The sequence below is a fragment of the Camelina sativa genome, chromosome 9, assembly GCF_030686135.1.
Source record: "Camelina sativa cultivar CO46 ecotype springtype chromosome 9, ASM3068613v1".
Taxonomy (NCBI): Eukaryota; Viridiplantae; Streptophyta; class Magnoliopsida; order Brassicales; family Brassicaceae; genus Camelina; species Camelina sativa.
In genome coordinates this window covers 17124977-17143817 of record NC_141888.1, presented here as the reverse complement: position 1 = coordinate 17143817, position 18841 = coordinate 17124977, and the positions used below count along the sequence as shown (strand labels likewise).

The 18841-nt window shown below is 37.3% G+C and overlaps 2 protein-coding genes across 2 annotated transcripts; one reads left to right on the top strand and one right to left on the bottom strand.

Moving 5' to 3' along the window:
• Window positions 1-3127: 3127 nt before the first annotated feature.
• Window positions 3128-9553, top strand: LOC104715199 (kinesin-like protein KIN-7B). Its single transcript, XM_087464256.1, is given in 17 exon segments — window positions 3128-3482; window positions 4107-4384; window positions 4712-4955; window positions 5044-5133; window positions 5246-5346; window positions 5432-5545; window positions 5633-5714; window positions 5898-5965; window positions 6112-6171; window positions 6238-6362; window positions 6579-6777; window positions 7230-7367; window positions 7500-7586; window positions 7705-8207; window positions 8209-8575; window positions 8699-9006; window positions 9090-9553. Coding segments are annotated over 15 exon segments (2805 nt in total). The 5' UTR covers window positions 3128-3482; window positions 4107-4384; window positions 4712-4723; the 3' UTR covers window positions 9421-9553.
• Window positions 9554-9853: 300 nt separating this feature from the next.
• LOC104715200 (phosphoinositide phosphatase SAC3) lies at window positions 9854-16634 on the bottom strand. The gene is made up of 16 exons (XM_087464257.1): window positions 15871-16634; window positions 15516-15717; window positions 15252-15417; window positions 14825-15047; window positions 14453-14529; window positions 13998-14185; window positions 13812-13909; window positions 13584-13717; window positions 13351-13482; window positions 12670-13030; window positions 12291-12412; window positions 12100-12210; window positions 11415-11603; window positions 10970-11146; window positions 10584-10689; window positions 9854-10112 (listed from the first exon to the last, which is right to left on the bottom strand). Exons 1-16 carry the CDS (start codon window positions 15964-15966, stop codon window positions 10023-10025), a joined length of 2472 nt encoding a protein of 823 aa, XP_087320383.1. The 5' UTR covers window positions 15967-16634; the 3' UTR covers window positions 9854-10022.
• Between the last annotated feature and the right edge of the window lie 2207 nt (window positions 16635-18841).

The window sequence follows — 18841 nt, the reverse complement described above, 5'->3', positions numbered from 1 at the left end:
CCCTGGAGTTAGGTTTGGATGAGGCGAGATCGACAAAAATGATGTCGTGGGCGTTGGTGTTGACCTACACTAAGAGAGTATCGATCGACACCATGTGTGTTGGATCACAAGTGGAGCGTTGGGTGACGATCGACACCAGGTGGAGGTGCCAATCGACACTAAAGGAGTTGATAGTAAATCGGAGTATTCGTGGGGAAGTGTTGTCTGTGGCTAGACGGAATCAAATATTCCAGCCCACCTCTCTTGTTACTCAGTCGCTATGGATGGTTCGTTTTGCAACTCACTAACTAGATGAGGTGGGGTTTTGTGTACTTGTGAGAGTTTTTGTAAGGAGCGATTTCTACGTCGGTTGTCTCGTCGGAATTATGGAGTTTCGGTGAGATCGTTTCTCGTGGATCCTCTGTTTGTTATCAGAGCGTATATGGTTCTAGACAGACTCTTCAATGGAAATAGACTTTTCTAGGTCGGTTAGACACGATAGTACTACAGAAAAAACACAAAGGTGTTGTTGAGATATTTGATCCAGAAGTGATCAAGTAGGAAAGAAATTGTTTGGATAAGGTCATCTAAGAATGGTGTTCGAGAAGTTAAGTTGGGAATTTACTTCATTAGAGTGGCTTGGAGTGCCATGGGATAGAATGTCAAGAATTTGCATGCTGTTTAGAAGGGGTATGAGTGTGTGGCTATTGTGGGTGCCGGTTCAACGGGCGTTGTTAGTGTGGCAGAAGGTTTCTCAGGCCTAGTTGACCGTATTGCAAATTCTGACAATGTTGATGGAAGAGGATTTAATAAGATGGTTTCTTGGTACGAAAAGTTCGTGTCTAACCTCTTAGTGTCTGTAACGCCCGTGAACCGACTTCCGGTTTTAGAGGTTGGTGTCAACTGACATCAAGAGGGTGTCACTTGACTTCATATTGTTTAAAGGTTCTCGATTTTATTCGTTCTCCGGTTTTGTGCGGTTTAGTGGTTTTGGAGAAACCCTTAAGTTCCCTATAAAAGAGAAGACGCCTCTTTCTGTTTGGGGATTCCTTCTCAAGCCATCTCATGCCTTAGAAGAAGAGGAGAGAGTTGTAGGTTCTCTCTGGGAGAGGATGAGAAAGTGGATCGTTTGGGGATAGACGGGAAAAAGAAAGGGGTCTTGGCGTGGGAGAGAAGGAGAGATCAAGAAATGGCGGGAGGGTAGCTTCTCCTTCGTCATTCAACAAGGATGTGATTACATGGTGGTGGATTGAAAGAGTCAAGCTCATGGCTACTATCGAGTAACTCGTGTTGTTTGGTGTTTAATCGATTAGGGAATCGATAGTTGTGAAGGATTAGGGTTTTGTGGCAGAAAAGAGCTTGAAGGAAGGCTGAGATGTCTACTTCGATGCAATGTTTGGAAAATGAAACGGAATCCGATTTGGCTGAAATTTGGTGGAGAGTTTCGCGGCGCTATAGGCTTCATATCCAATGGTGAATTTTTTGGAATTAATGGTTATTTTTTGAATTAACCGATGGTTAACATGGACGTGTTGTGGTGTCGAGCGACAACAAGGTGGTGTTGATCGACACCAGCATTGTTATTGTGTGTTTGGGTCATAGGAGAATGGCCGGAGTTAGGTTTGGATGAGGAGAGGTCGACGAAAGTGATGTCGTGGGCGTTGGTGTTGACCGACATTAGGAGAGTGTCGATTGACACCAGATTTGTTGGATCGCAAGTGGAGGTGCCGATCGACACTAAAGGATTTGATAGTGAATTGGAGTATTTGTGGGGAAGTGTTATCTGTGACTGGACAAAATCGAATATTCCAGCACACCTCTCTTGTTACTCGGTCGCTAGGGGTGGTTGGTTGTGTGACACAGTAACTAGATGAGGTATGGTTTGGTGTACTTGTGAGAGTTCTTGTAAGGAGAGATTTCTACGCCATTTTTCTCGTCGGAATTGTGGGGTTCGAGTGAAATCGTTTCCTTTGGATCTTGTGTGAGGATTGGGAATCTATTTGGGGTCGTTTTAGTGTCACCTTTATAACAATTTCTTTATCAATTGGCTTTCTTTGAGTTGATCTAGTTAAAGTTATTGAAAAATAAAAAAGAAAAAAAAGTATAAGTTAACGATAAAATTGCCCATAATAATTTTATTAATCGATGAAATCAAAAAATAAGTATACTTAATTAAGTCTTTTTAAAAGATAAAGTAATGGTGGTGATAATAATGTTATGGACTTATGGTATGATTCTATTTACATATTAATTATGAATATATTATTAATGTAAAATTTTGGGCAAAACTGGAAATAATACATTTAATACAACAATATCATAGTCTATTCTTATGGTTAGTTATTAATATAGAATAGCAGGGGGTTAAACTGGAAATTATACATATAATACAACAATGTCATAGTCGTCTTATGGTAAAAATAGCTAGTTATGAATATAGAATAGAGTTAAACTGGAAAAAAAATATATAAATATAATACAACAATATCGCAACCTGTACGGGAGCTTATGGTCGAGTGGTAGGGAGCGGGACTGGAACGTTACAGCGTTTCAGGTTTCATTCCCCTGCTGCGCGAAACTAAGTCATGTTTTCCTGGACACCCTTACATGGATATGGACCTATCTAACGGCCCATTTGAATATTCGGAGAGAGGGTCTATCCATGGGCTGCACCTCCCTCAGAGATTAGTCTTGGGCCTTCCATAAGCCTGGGGATTTACTCTGTCTTAACAAAAAAAAAAAAAACAACAAAATCGCAACCTTTTTCATCTGTAATTTCATCTATATATAGAATAGGTTATAGGGCTATATTTTCATGGGGAAAAGGGTATACTTCTACTTGTACTTTTCCAAAAGTGTATTTTCATACCCATACTACAATATAGTGTCTATTTTAACCTCAACTCCTTCCAAAACTTAAATTAACTACATAAACTTTTCTTTTTTGAGTGAATATCAACATTGACTAAAAGAAACGTTAGTCAACCGTTAAAGCCTTAAAGGCTGACATGGCAAAATTTTTAAAAATCACACAAATTCGGGTCGAACCCGAGACAGTGTAGACAAAAGGAACTGTTCTACCAGTTGAACCAAAGACAATTTCGATTAGCTGTTACAAATACATATATTTATTATTACATATATAGTTATACAGTAGATGCATATTTCTCAAACTCCGAGAAAGAAGCGGGACCATCGTGGAAAGCCTTCACTCAAACCTAATCGCCGACCGTGAGCAACCATGGGAAAGAGGGAGGCGGCCAAGATGATAGATTCGTCGTTGTCAAGACGAGCGCCGCAGCAAACCACTGCCGATTTAGCCTCAGATTTTGTCTCTGACAAAGAAATCAGTTCAGATCTGTTACTTGTGTACAAGGAAAATTGACGGATACGAAAGGATCTGAGCAGAGAAAACAAAAGGGTGCGTATTACGGCAACGACGAGGAGCACCAGTGACCGGAGAGGCCAACGTGAAACAGATCTGGCAATACATATATTTGTTTGTAAGTTTGTAACATTAAATCGAAATTGTCTTTGGTTCAAATGGTCTAAACCCTTCCTCTTGTCTTCATTGTCTCGGGTACGAACCTTCAAATCTAAAGAGTGTATAAATTTTGGGATTTTTTTAAATTTTAGTTTTTGTGTGATGACGAAAACGATGTCGTAGTAACTAAGATGCCATGTGTTTTGCCACGTTAGTATCTTTTAACGGTTTGACTAACGTCTCTTTTAGTCAATGTTGATATTCAATCTTAAAGAAAAGTTAATGTAGTTAATTTAAGTTTTGGAAGGAGTTGAGGTTGAAATAGATACTATATTGTAGTATGAGTATGAAAATACACTTTTGGAAATGTACAGGTAGAAATAGAGTCTTTTCCCATATTTTCATGACGTAGTTTACGATATCATAGTCTTTTCCCATATTTTTTGTCGTAACCTATTTAATCTATTTTATATCAATGAAAATTATACTATATGAAAAAGGAAACGACTAAAAATTCTCCTTCCAATGTAACTGCGTCGTTTTAAGGTGAGAAGTACATGTCCCGATGTGAAAATTACAGTCGTACACGTGGCACAATTAGAACCCTCGATCTTCGGCCGTTTAAATGTCCAAAACATTTCAGGTATGCGAAGAAGAAAAAAAGAAAAGAATTTAAAAAAGAAGTAAAAGAGGAAGAAAGCTTTGAAAGCATCAGCAAGAAGATAGTTTCCGTTACACATTATCTTGGTGTCTCGATTTCGCCTCTGCGAAAGCCAAATTCCCCCCAAATCATCTTCCCAATCTCCCCGTCGATTTGAATTTTGATTCTGTCCGGATCGAAGATTACGCCGTCCGTCGCCGACCGCCGCGTTTTCATCCTCCGACGGCGTTTCCCGCTGTTAAATCCCTTCTCTCGTCTCTGTAAGTGATTCTTCTTTGAACTTTTCTAATTTCTTTCTTCTTTCCTATTCTGGATTTGATTTCAGGTGACTGGTTATATTGGATTCTCAAGTATGCGCGTTGTTCCAGTTTCCATAGATGGATTCTGAATAATCTAACAGTTACGATTACTGATTTTTAAAAGAAGATCTTGGGGTCGGTGATTAGGTTGACTGGATTGAGACGAATGTGTGTTCGTTCATAATCATATGGAGTATTACGATCGACTGTTTAATCTTGTGATCTATATATAATAGGTTCTGTAACATTTAAAGGCCTAGCTAATTCAGTCTCTAATTCTGGTTTCAGTTTTAGAAGAAGATGATGGGACCTCCGAGAACACCGTTAAGTAAGATTGACAGGGTTAATAATCCTTATACTCCTGGTGGTTCCAAAGTTACAGAGGAGAAGATTCTTGTCACTATTCGGATGAGACCACTAAATTCGAGGGAACATGCCAAATATGATCTCATTGCATGGGAATGTCCCGATGATCAGACCATCGTCTTTAAGAATCCCAACCCTGAGAGGCCTGCAACGAAATACTCTTTTGGTATTCTCATTTGCTTATCTGTCTTTTTCTTCTTTCCATTTTTTTTTTTTTGGTTATATTAGCTCATTTGCCTTCTTTGTACTTGTAGATAAAGTTTTTGAGCCAACCTGTGCAACACAAGAGGTCTATGAAGGTGGTTCTAGGGACGTTGCACTATCTGCATTAGCAGGAACCAACGGTAAATTGAACAGATATCTCTCAAAATCCCATCATCTAAAGATATCTTTCGTTTTTATTAAGCTTTAGCTATCATCTGGATACGTGAACTCTCTTGTCTTTATTCGTTGCAGCAACTATTTTTGCTTATGGTCAGACCAGCAGTGGCAAGACGTTTACAATGAGGGGTGTTACTGAAAGTGTTGTTAAGGATATATACGAGCATATAAGAAACGTGAGTGACCAAATTTTATGGTTCCTAGTTGTTGTTTTAGTTACGAGGTGATCTGTTATATATGGATATATTGAAATCTATGCAGACTCAAGAAAGGAGGTTCGTCTTGAAAGTATCTGCCTTGGAGATCTATAACGAGACCGTGGTTGACCTTTTAAACCGTGATTCTGGGTACCTTCGGCTGTTAGATGATCCAGAGGTATGTAAAGGGTCAGAAACACTAAGTCGAATGCTCAAAGAGGCATATACTGTCTCGGCTAGTATAAGAATGTTGTCTATATTGCAGAAAGGAACCATTGTGGAAAATCTGGTGGAGAAAGTGGTAGAAAGCAGGCAACATTTACAGCATTTAATTCGCATTTGTGAAGGTAATTCTTCCTGTCACCTGTTCAGATGCTCTGTATCTTTTTATGCATTTGATGATGATAGTACTCTCGGTAGATATGTTGAGCAAAGCCTCAGAATTATGTAGATGACATATCTAAAATATGTCTGATTAATGATATCATCTTTTTCTTTCATATTATGTGATTTTCCATTTGCTGTTACAGATCATCGGCAAGTAGGTGAAACTGCTTTGAACGACCAAAGTTCAAGATCGCATCAGATTATCCGGCTGGTATGATCTATGCTAATGTGATATGCTGCATGATTGAATTAATACTCTAGTTCTTTAATTTCCTAAACACAGACAAGTGGTACCTATTAGACAGTGAAAGTAACCACGTTCCACAATTTCTCATCTTCTGTGCTTTTGATATTCAGACCATCCAGAGCAGTCTCAGGGAAATAGCAGGCTGTGTGCAGTCTTTCATGGCAACTCTGGTAAGTCAATTTATTATCTTTGGGTTGAAGCTTCACTTGGTATTTAAGACAATTTCATTGGTGCAGAATCTTGTTGATCTTGCTGGTAGCGAACGTGCTTGTCAAACAAACGCAGATGGTCTAAGATTGAAGGAAGGAAGCCATATTAACCGTAGTTTATTGACACTTACTACAGTGATCAGAAAACTGAGGTCAGAAAGCACAATACTTTGAACACTATGGTTGTCTTTGGGCATGTCTAAATTACATTTTAGCTTGATGAACATTTATACCGGTACGGCATTTTAAGATATTAGCAAAACATTAATACTTTATATTGCTTAAACTTTGCTTTCCAGTGGCAGCATAAGATTGGAAATGCAAAAGTTAAGGTTCTGTATTATTTAATTTTGTTATTTTGGTTGTAGTTCTGGTCGAAGAAGTGATCATGTGCCTTATAGAGACTCAAAGCTGACAAGGATTTTGCAAAATTCACTTGGCGGGAATGCTAGAACAGCAATTATATGTACGATTAGCCCAGCACTGAGCCACGTTGAACAGACAAAAAAGACACTCTCTTTTGCCATGAGTGCGAAGGAAGTCACCAACTGCGCTAAAGTCAACATGGTATGCCACTTAGTTAGATATTTATAGGGGTCTCTCGTTTTGTAGAAACAGGATGATCATATAAAAATTTGCGTTTGTACCCTATAGCTTTTCTTTGGCCTTTCATTGCAAACATAGTTTCGTTCGTGTGTAGCAATCATCATCTTATAGAGAACATATGCAATTATCTACGATTAGATTGAAAGAATTCTAGAAACTGAGCAATCTTTGAAGGTTAATCTGACTGTACAGCTATTCTTCTCTTTCCATGAATTAAGATACAAAATGCATCGATCCGGTTTACCTGTAAAGATATAGTGAGATATATTTTCAAAGCCTTCTTTTTTCCTCTCCCACTAACATTACTTCTTTTGCTTCAAACTTCTTTGTGTTTGATGAAAAACAAAATGGTGTCGACAGAATATATACCCTTCTGCTGGTACTCATTCTAGGGATGTGATTTTCTGTTGTAGGTTGTCTCAGACAAAAAGTTGCTGAAACATCTGCAGCAAAAAGTAGCCAAACTCGAGTCAGAGTTAAGAAGCCCGGAGTCCAGTTCATCTACCTGCTTAAAGTCTCTGTTAATTGAGAAAGAGATGAAAATCCAACAGGTATGGACCTAGACTTTTAGAACCACATCTACATCTTGAATTATCTCTTCTGCATATTCGAAAATGTGGACCTCACAGACTAAAACAGGTAAACCATATGGGACGTAAACTTAATTTTTAAACTAATGGCAGATGGAATACGAAATGAAAGAGCTAAAGCGTCAGAGAGACATTGCGCAATCTGAACTTGATCTAGAAAGAAAAGCAAAGGAACTGAAGGTATGTGCTTTATGAATTAGCTCCAGTGCTTGTGCTCATGCATGTGCTAATATGAGATTCCAAAATTTTCTGGGATAACTTCAACCTTATGCACACATGCTTATATAATTGGCTACAGGGGTCAAATGAGTGTGAAACTATTTCTCAAGTGGCAAGGTGTCTCTCCTACCATACTGAGGAGGAGTCCATTCCAAGTAATTCTGCTCCGAAAAGCCGCAGAACAACTCGTGGTAGGAGAAAGGATAATGTGAGGCAGTCTTTAACTTCAGCAGATCCAACAGCGCTAGTCCAAGAAATTCGTTTGCTTGAAAAGCATCAAAAGAAATTGGGTGAGGAAGCAAACCAAGCACTGGAGCTAATTCATAAAGAAGTGACATCCCATAAACTGGGTGATCAACAAGCTGCAGAAAAAGTTGCAAAAATGCTGTCAGAAATCCGGGACATGCAGAAGAGCAACCTTATAACCGAGGAAATTGTAGTTGGTGATAAAGCTAACCTGAAGGAAGAAATAACCAGGCTGAATTCTCAAGAAATTGGAGCTTTGGAGAAGAAGCTTGAGACTGTTCAGAACACTATTGACATGCTTGTCTCGTCTTTTCAGACAGATGAACAGACTCCAGATGAAAAAGAAGAGAACTCTTCCCTTCGGCTTAAGTAATAGTCCTAACATACATCATATGATCCGGGCACCATGTTCACCTCTTTCTGGGACAGAAAATAAAGCTCCTGAGAGCAATGTTGTGTCTGCTAATTCAGCCCCATTGTCTTTTGGAGTTACTCCACCAAAGAGGGATGATAACCGTAGTCGAACACCGTCAAGGGAAGGAACGCCTGTATCACGACAAGCAAATTCAGTCGATGTTAAGAGAATGAAGCGCATGTTTAAGAATGCTGCCGAAGAGAATATACAGAACATCAAAGCATATGTTACTGGACTGAAAGAACGTGTGGCAAAGCTGCAATACCAGAAGCAGCTTCTTGTTTGCCAGGTCAGTTTAAACTTGTGACTTGTGCTCATTCATGTTTTAATTTGTCATATTCGCCTTTGGATGGAAACTTTGCCCAGTGCTTTCAGATGCAGGAAGCAGTAACTTAAAATCTGTCAATGTTAGGTGTTAGAACTGGAGGCAAACGAGACAGGTCCTGCTTCAGAGTCCGATGCAACCGATGAATCTCAGATGGATTGGCCCTTGTGTTTTGAAGAGCAGAGAAAGCAAATCATAATGTTATGGCATCTGTGCCACATCTCAATCATTCACAGGACACAGTTCTACATGTTATTCAAAGGAGATCCAGCTGATCAAATATACATGGAAGTTGAGCTCCGCAGGCTGACATGGCTCGAACAGCACTTGGCCGAGCTTGGGAATGCGAGTCCTGCATTGCTTGGGAATGAACCAGCAAGCTACGTAGCATCGAGGTAGTACAAGTGCTTTCCTATTTCTTCCTCTTCTTTGACTCTATGAGGGTTTTCACAAGCATATGTCTGTCTTTGGTGTACAGTATTAGAGCATTGAAGCAGGAGAGAGAGTATTTGGCGAAACGGGTAAACACAAAGCTAGGAGCAGAGGAAAGAGAGATGCTGTACCTGAAATGGGATGTGCCGCCGGTGGGAAAACAAAGGAGGCATCAGTTCATTAACAAACTGTGGACAGATCCTCACAACATGCACCACGTGAGAGAGAGTGCGGAGATCGTGGCTAAGCTTGTCGGATTCTGTGACTCGGGTGAGAACATACGAAAGGAAATGTTTGAACTCAACTTTGCGTCTCCTTCAGATAAGAAGACATGGATGATGGGATGGAACTTCATATCCAACTTGTTGCATCTCTAGTTGTTGTAGCTGATATATAATCCAACACGGCTACATTTCTCTTTTTGTAAATCGTTCAACTTCAAAGTCTTTTGATGCTAAATAGTAAATAGAGAGGGTTATTCACACGATCTGTGAAACTCTCTTTATAAAATCCTATCACTAGGGATCCATCTAATGTCTGTTAATCGTCAAATTGTGAAACGTTTTCTTTATTACTCGATATAACAGGCCACTTCAGGTATCGGCGTAGCAACACAAAATTTTGCATTTCCGTATATAAATGGCGTTAGTAATTACCACACTTGTTTAACCATTTCAAAATTGTGTAATTAAATCAAGCAAGTCACTCACGTTGAAAACACAAACGCAATATAGAACCGCAGGTGTTTGTGTTTCAGACGATTACAGATAGACTAAGAAAGCGGTAAAGAAAGGGATTACCTACAAATAATTTTCACACGAATCGTACAAAGATTAGATTTATATATATATAACATTACACTATTTACAAACGGCTTCAAAACAAATTAGGGGGAAAAAAAAGTCTCAAAAGAACGTTTCAGCTATTTTCAGTATTACACTACTCTTTTATACCATTCCGTGTTCCTAAGATTTTGGACTCAGTGACAGAGTGCTTCACCGTATGCTACCCATTCTTTGAAGCTATCTGCAAAGTCCTCCCGAATCTTTGTTCCCATCGGTTCCTTCCCCTGCCGATAGATACAGTTTCTCACTTCTCACATAAGCAAAAACAATTTCTAAAACAATCAAAGTGCGGTTGTGAAACTAACACCTGAGAGATCACTCACACATGACAATTCTTTTAGCTTCTACAGATCAACTAGACTCAAGAGGCATTTCATATTGGTTTCATCATGTCAAGCAAAAAAAAAAAGGAGTAAAAACAAATCCTCTACTTGTTAACTTATTTGTCAATTAGCTCCTGGTTATACCCGAGTATCCGTTTAACTTAGCTCCTGGTTAAATGATTAACCAACAAAAAAAGAGGGGTGTTGCCCATGGCTCTTCGTGAACTTTGTAAGTAAGAATTCCATATGGGAGAACTAACTAGTCTAAGACATTATCAACACATTCGTGGATGAAACAAACCAACCAAGTTCATTGTGAGCGAAACCAATAATAGACAAAGAAACGCTAAGTTGAATTTGGAGGCCACTGACCTTACTGCTGCTTGACCCACTTTCACTTGTAGTATGTGCCGATTGTCCTACATTGATAATATTCTCTGTTGAAGACGTTGTCAAATTCCTTGTAAGTGCTGACGACCTGCCAAAAGTAACATGATTTATCACGACAACCATATTTGACAGCTAAGAGTAAAGTGGATCTTGGTATTATATATTTGGAAAAACCACAAGTTACTATCGGTATCTACCTCATCATCAAATTAACTATGAATCAAGCTGGTCATGCTCTTTCAATTTGGGTTTAAGAGCAGTTGACAGACTTTTTTCTACTGGCTAACAATTTCACGCTCTTGCGTTACAAGCTTTAGTAGTATTTACCACTTCTGTATCTATGCTCTTTAAAGCATGATATTTGTTACCTGTCAAATAGAGCATTCTCGCATGGATTTTCTGATGATGAAAGCCACTCAATATCAACAAAATTGGAGACACTAGACATGTCTTCTTCCCCGCCAAAGTAAACTTGGTCGCTACCAAAACGATGAACCTTTTGCACATCTCCAAAGAGCTGTTTCCTAGGCATAGAAGGAGTACACCTACATATAAATTATGGCTGGAAAAGTCAGTTTAACCTACTACGCCTCAGACCACATGAGCTCCCTCCTATTAATAAAAATGATATAAACAATAGATATTTTCCCAACAAAATTATAACGCTCACAACATGCATGGACACTTGAAAAGAAATTACAGCATGCCTATCCAAACAGGTTCAACTATCATAACCAAGACAATTCCTAACACTGGAAAAATGTATAATCTTAACTCCACTCAGAATAAGATGTAAGAGTTATAGAAACAAACCTTGATAATGCTACATCATTAGAAACTGGTATATCAGATGATGACTCTAAATGAATATGGCTCACATGCTGTAATGGCGCAGAGAAACCTTTTTGTGGCATGCTTTCATGATTGATACTCATGGCTGACAGCGGAGTGCAGCTTTCATGGAGAAAATTCCCATCTGATAAGCACCTTTTCACAAGAAACCTGAAAGCATTATACGATGAGCTCAAATTACTGAAGGAACATGACAATCAAGGTATGTCATTTTAAGAGAAAAAAAAAAGACAAAAACATCAAACGAAACAGATAGCTATCATTTAAGATTCTATCAGCAGCTTAAAGTTCTAAAATAGCATTTAGCTTAATGCAGTGACCAAACCAATCCTCGTTTCTCATGAATCCATCTTCTCAACTAAGAAAATGGTTTGGTCGTCCCATAAAATTAGGAAAAATTGGGTGTCAGCAAGAAAAATGGAAGCTACACTAGAGAATGAGATTCTATCAAAAGATGTTGAGCCTATCCATCTAAAATATCCTGTAGCAGACACCTCGATTAGGTCTACAATATATTAGAAACCATAGGACTCCTTAATCACTGAAGTGTGTCTAAAGGAGCAAATTGAACACTTCAAACCTTAATTAAGGATGAGATTTATAAAAAAGCTAGCACCAGATTTATGTTTGCACTGTCAGAAGCTACCTTTCATCTTCCCCTATGCTCATCTCTCCATTTCGTCCATTGGAGAGGGAATTTGACCGTAACTCCCAGATTGTCGGCATTCCCTGTTCAGGCTGAAACGTGCCAAGAAATCTGCATGTAGAAAAGTTACAAACCTGAAAACACTTTAAACCCGAGTATGTTTCCACAGAGAGAGAGAGAGAGTAACTTACATATTAATGGCGTCTTGTTTATCTGCATCCATATAGGCGTTATTATAATATCGTTGCAGAGTTCTCAAGAACTCCTGTGACTGAGTTGCTGCTCTCCACTGGCCTCTTCTCTCGCTGAAAACCTATTGCCCACAAGAAATTCTAGAAATCAACATTATGCATGTTCAATATGTTAACTTAAGACGTTTATTTTGGTCCTTGACATTACTTAACCAGGAATGACAGATGATTCTAAATATTATTCACTGATTATGGATAATAATCAAATTACAAAATTAAGAACCATATCACCCATTGTTTCAAGCAAGAGATATTTTACAAAACTTTATGAACAAGACAAACCAAATCGATATTTCAGAGTAAAATAAATTAGCACTACCTTGTTGTGGGCTGCGGATCCGCCATACTGATGAGCTAGTGTGTCGCCCATTCTCTCATACAGCCCCATTAACGAAATAGCCAAAGGATCATCAAGTTCTATGGCTGGTACATCTCTAATTCCTAATACATGAATCTGCTGCCCAAGAGCAGCCCAACCATATGCATATTGTGCTACGTTTGTTCGGTCAAGGCAATCAATGCAACTGGTCCTAAGAACGCCACTCTGAAGCCTGGGTGGCTTGACATCACATTTTGTATTAGCTATATTCTTACTCCTACTAGATTTCTTCTCAAGGCTATCATGATCCTCATTATCATCATCAGAACTAGTGTGTGGAGATATATCTCCAGTGTCAGCACTGCAATTTTTAAACAGCAGAACTGTATCATTATCTGCTTACAAAAATATTTTGTAAAATCTATTTTCATTACACCATCTCTGCCAGCCTGTCGTTCATGCTATTACAGTATTACACATTTAATATAAATTTTACAAACTAATGATAATCAATGACCATAGCCGAGATATCATCACTAAGAGGAAAATACAATAACTTAAATAAAAAAGGTTTATCATAAATTAAATGAAGAAGAGGAAATTGAGCAGACACCACAAAATATAAGTTGGACGAAAAATGATATAAACAAGTGATGGAAGAATTCAAGCTAGAGGACTTACTCAGAAGAAGAAGACAAGCTCATGTAACCCTCAATCTTCATGGCTGGTGTGACTTGATAGTAAAATAAACCTGTTAGCATCAATGCACAGGCAGCTACTTTGCCGAGGAGTGCCAAGACATTTGTTGTTTTGCTGGAAGAAGGAGAGAAAACAGAAAACTGCTTTTTATCTACAAATATATTAAAAGACTTTCACACGATTCTAGCAGCTGGAAGGGTGTATACGACAGATACCTCCGAAAATGTTTGTGCAGGTCCCAGTGGAGAAATCGCAAACGATTTTCCTCAGGTAAATCTTTGTTTATAAAGTCAATTGCATTAACAAACTCTTCTCGGAGGATTGACTCTCTAGGTCTCTTCTCTTTTGTCTATTGATTGTGAAAACAAAGGAACAATGAGGTGTGGATGCATAAGAAAAAATGATGACAGCAAGTGAGATACTAGGTGGATTAGACAACTCACCTTGATCAAGTTCAGAATAATGATAGGGTTTCCATATCGTTCTACAAGGTTATCAAAGTGAAGTCTAGTCGCCTCATAGTTTGGTTCCGTTTTTGACACTGCATTTGATAGAAAGCAGTCAAACAGAGAAGAGAGGAGGGAGAGACAAGGGGAGCAGTGCAGATATTTTAGTGTCACAAAACTTACAGACTATGTCCGGCTTTAGATTCAGTCGTGAGGTCTCTTGTGACCAGAAAAGAGGGATTGAGCCACGATTCTGCACAACAGAACTCACTTGCATAGGGTGGTATTCAGGAACATCTTCGGACACTATCTGCTCGGTCTCGACATCATTGGCAACATTGCCATTTCTGTTTACTCCTCGCTTCAAGTACCTAATGTGAAGAGATTATTACGAGAGGATAAGAAGGGTATCTATGAAAAAGAAAAAATTGTCATATTTCAAATAAGATGTATAGTTTACAACTCTTATTGTTGGGTATTGTGCAATGCTCTAGTGAGATATATCCAGATATGACTACCTATGCAGTCTTTATTTGGAAAATTTTACATTTAGTCTCTGGAGGCACGCCTTGCAGTGTCAATACATGCTTACCACAGAGCCTAAACTGCCTAAATAGGGAGTGAAAGAAATTGTGTACCTGGTTCCAGCATTATGACGGGAACGCCTAGCAATAAGAGTGATCTTAAAATCCCGCCCAGATTCAGAAAGAGAGGCCTACATGCAAAATGAGGCTTGGTTCTTGAGTATCCAGGTGTTGAAGATCAAGATGCCAGCCAGTATACCATAACTACATATAACTGAAGTAACACGACAATAGTGCCATAACTGATATAATATGATAGAAATCTGTATGTGAAACAGAAAGCTTCTGACTATGCCTTTGGTGCAATAAAAAATGATAAAACAAGATATTACAGGACTCTGGGTAATGGGTGTAAGAAAAAAAAAAAGACATGCATTTTGAAATTTTCTTCTAGCAGTGAGCTGTCATTAAACATACAATTATCACCTGCTTAAAGAAACCATAAACCAATGCTACAGTCCACAGGGTATTTTGAAGATGATGTCGGATTCCCCGAGTCAAGAACTCATTCCAGACAAACATTTTCTCATAGAGAATATGTCCGGACTTGTAATTGCATACATTCTTCTGGTAACTTCTCATGATATTGTAAGAATAGCTGAAAAAGAAGTCTTTAGTAAGGTCCACCATACACAAGAGTCTCTTGTATCTGTTCATCAACAAATTGGAAACACAACATAAGAAAAGGTAAGGGTTAGATGACTTCAGCTCATTAAAACGTTGAAAGGATGGAACGTCTACAGAACTGTGCTTTCTTTTTTGAGGGAACAGAGAGAAGAATAGTGAAGAAAAATATGTTTAGCAACATTCCAAAAATAAACAAACAAAATATAACACAAGAAATCTCAACAACCTGTTTTCATCTCTTGAATTAGCAGCGTTGCACTGCACAGTAGAATTTTGCAACGCAACTATCTCGCTCTTTGATACAGCGTAGACGCTGTGACCAAAGATTTCGCCTATTTTTCTTCTTTCAGTTATAAGAAGCATGTAGTAGGGTCCCAAGAATCTAATGAAGCCTGAGAGAATATAGTAGGTGAAAATGTGAGAAGAAGCTCAAAATAAACACAACAATTGATGGATGGACCTGTAAAAAGAAGTCGAGAAAAACACATACCAATGATACCATAACAAAGAGTCACAAGTTTTAGCCCACCCGTAGCCTTGTTCCCTTCGTGTATCCGTTTTAACAACTCATAGCACTCTTTCTTCGTATAAGGAGTCGAACCTTGACTAATGTTAAGCTCAGAAGGATCAAGGCGATCGATCTTTAGTACTCTGTAAACTCCACTTCTATCCCAACCAATCATGTAAAAGTTCTGCAAATAAGTATCATCAAAAGAGTCCTTAGAGAGAAGCACATTTATACGAAGAGAAACACACCACCATAAAGACTTAACAAGTCAACACAAATCAAAAATCTCACACAAACTGAAACTACCAAATTGAAAAGGTGGAAGTTGTAAATTTACCGATTGAGTCTCGAAGAGTTTGAAATCCTCCTGCATAGAAGCGTAAAGAGAATGTGGTCCAGATGAGCCTAAACCAGCATCTTCCGTTGAAGACATAGCTGGAAAAAAACAAAAACAAAATCCACAATGCTCGCCTATAATTCTTTTTGACTTTTAACAGATCTCCCCCGAGCCGCTGGCTCAGGGAAATATTTATCCCCGGAGCATTCACCAGATCAAAGTTCAACGAAACGAAAACAGCAATAGCCAAAAATTTCGTATCTCTCAGCTACAAACAACACAGAAGATGCTTCCCTCTCGGAATTGCGGAAAAGCAAAATCGAAGAAATCCCCGAAAAATTGTCCAAATTAAAATTTAAAAAAAAAAAAAGTAGAGAGCGCGATGGCGAAAACAGATCACAGGATCATCATCACTAAGGAAGTGGAAACAAATGATGAAAAAAACGAAGCTCGGATTAAGCTGTTACGTAGGTGCCACAAAGAATGATCAATTCGTTACGAGAGAGAGAGAAGCTTTTTTATCTGACGAAGACGAAGAGAGAAAATGGAAAGAGGTGGTTGTTTCATTTTGATTTTGATTTTTATTTTGATTTTCTCGGGAACAAATTGGTAAATCGAGAAGAAGGGTGCTAATGAAAACCACAATTTCTGATTCTTTTTTTTTTCTTTTTTTTTTTGGTTTGATGATCAATTATTAATTTATTAATTAATATGTATTGTACTAGTTTCCCTTGTTTTGTTGATGTTCCTGAAAGGACACGGATAAGTTTGCGGTTGCAGGTTGAGTGTGTATATCAACTCACGATGCTTCTCCGCTTATGGATGCCTCAAATTTTAGGCGGAGTCTTTTCCCACTTCATGCTGAGGTTGAAGCTTTTGTGTGGGCTTTACGTTGTATGATTGGATATGACTTCAAAGAGGTGGTTTTTCTCACAAACTGCTCAGATTTGGTGAAGATGGTGTCCTCACCAGCTGACTGGCCGGCTTTCTCTGCCTATCTTGACGACATAAAGGTAGATATGGAGGAATTCTCAAGCTTCTCGTTAACCTTGATCTCTAGGAATGCAAATGTACTTGCGGATCGATTAGCACGACAAGTTTGTACTCAACCGCATGTGGTTACATCAGTTAGCTGTTCTTTTCCCAATTGGTTTGTTCGAGTCAATTCTATTTTTATTAAAATAAAAAAAAAATTAATATGTATCGTACCCTGTTACTTATTAATATACTTATATACTTCTTCCGTGTTTCATAATATAGGATGTTTATAAAAGTATTTTTGTTTCATAATATAGGATGTTTACAATTTTCTATGCAACTTTTAAATTAATTTTATATTTTATATGATGCAGTCTTGTTTATGATTGGTTAAACTTTGTAAAAATTTCTCGTGACCTAAGCGAGCTCAAGCTACGGCTGTATATATGGACACCAATGGAAGAGCTGCACTTTTTAGTTTTGACAACAAAGTTGTTACTATTTTTATTTTATCTTTCTAAGTTCATGTTATTTAACTGAACCACGCTTCTACTTTTTTTTCAAATCCAGATGATTTAGTTTTTATTTTGCGCATCTAAAGAAAAAATAATTAATATCGTGGGAATTTTGGTTCTTTGATTTACTAGATCTTCCAAGAATTCAGTTTTTATATATTTGGATCTAAAAAATATTTTTTGAACTAAACAAAAATTAAACCAAGGACATTTAAAATTAATGACATTTTTCTTGTACAATTTTGGACGTTTAGATATTCGGTTTATACATTTCTGATTTTTTCGGTTATATAATTTAGAAAACATAAAAATACAAAAAAAAAAAAAATGGTTCAAATATTTTATTAAAGTATTTTTTGGGGTAGTTTATTATATTCGTGTATTTTGATTATCTATACTATTAAAGCAAGAGTACTCACTAGACTCAAATAGGACCATGACTTCTATTTGGTACGTTTTTCATTAAAAATGGTTAGAGAATCACTTAATTAAATTAAATTAACCTATAGTTTAGATTTGTCTAAATGACGTTTATACCCTTTGGTCGAAACCTTATTTACCACCGGGTTGGGACGCGGATCCTGTATGACCCAAAAATAGTAGACTTCAAAACACGTGAATCTGTTTGTAATCCGGGTTGATACTATTCGGATCGTGTATTTGGTTTGATTCAAGAATAATTATTCTCGTCGCCAAACAGAGGTATAATCCCTATAAATAAGGAAACTGGTATCCGAGTATTTAATGGCTTCAGTAATATCAAATATTAACTACTAACATACTTAATCCCTATAATTATTACGAATATAAATAATAATAAGAAATCTTTAATACTTATGGATTGTGACTTTGTTGCTTCCAAAATAATCAATAGATTAAATACGAAATTGTATATATATATGTAAACTTATTTGATTTGCTTTTATATTGTGAGTTATTTATGGAAACAACAAATCAACTTAATACAATTAAATAAAAACAAATCATAATGTAGTTTAGATTTTTTAATATTTCCTTAACGAAATTATAGTAATTAAGTATGATTAGTATAGATGGAAAGAATAAAAAACGCAGAAATTATAAATATGTAAAGTTGTAAACTAATTTACAGAAAATGTGTATTTGTATCCGTGAAAAATTACATTCTACAAATTACTTACTCTATTAGGATTTCCAATTTACTGTATAACCCCAAATATACAAATAAGCACTATATAAACAAAGAAAATAAGTCAAAATAAAAAAACTACATTACAAAAATACAAATTACAAAAATACAAATTACAAAAAAAAAAGTAACTCACAAAATTATAATTTCGTGCTGTAGCACGGAGTATCACCTATAGTGAAACCTCTATAAATTAATACTCTATAAATTAATAAACACTATAAATTAATAAATTTTGTAGGTCCCTAGTCGGGTCAGTGTAAAAAATAACAAAATTCGATAAGATAATAAGATAATAATTTTTTTGAAA

Bases quoted from the DNA above. Each gene is read 5' to 3' on its own strand.
- LOC104715200 (XM_087464257.1), bottom strand. From the start codon at position 15,966: ATGTCTTCAACGGAAGATGCTGGTTTAGGCTCATCTGGACCACATTCT. The intron at 15,718-15,870 runs GTAAATTTACAA...ACTTATTTGCAG, and splicing joins AACTCTTCGAGACTCAATCG to AACTTTTACATGATTGGTTG. The intron at 12,211-12,290 runs GTAAGTTACTCT...TTCTACATGCAG, and splicing joins AAACAAGACGCCATTAATAT to ATTTCTTGGCACGTTTCAGC.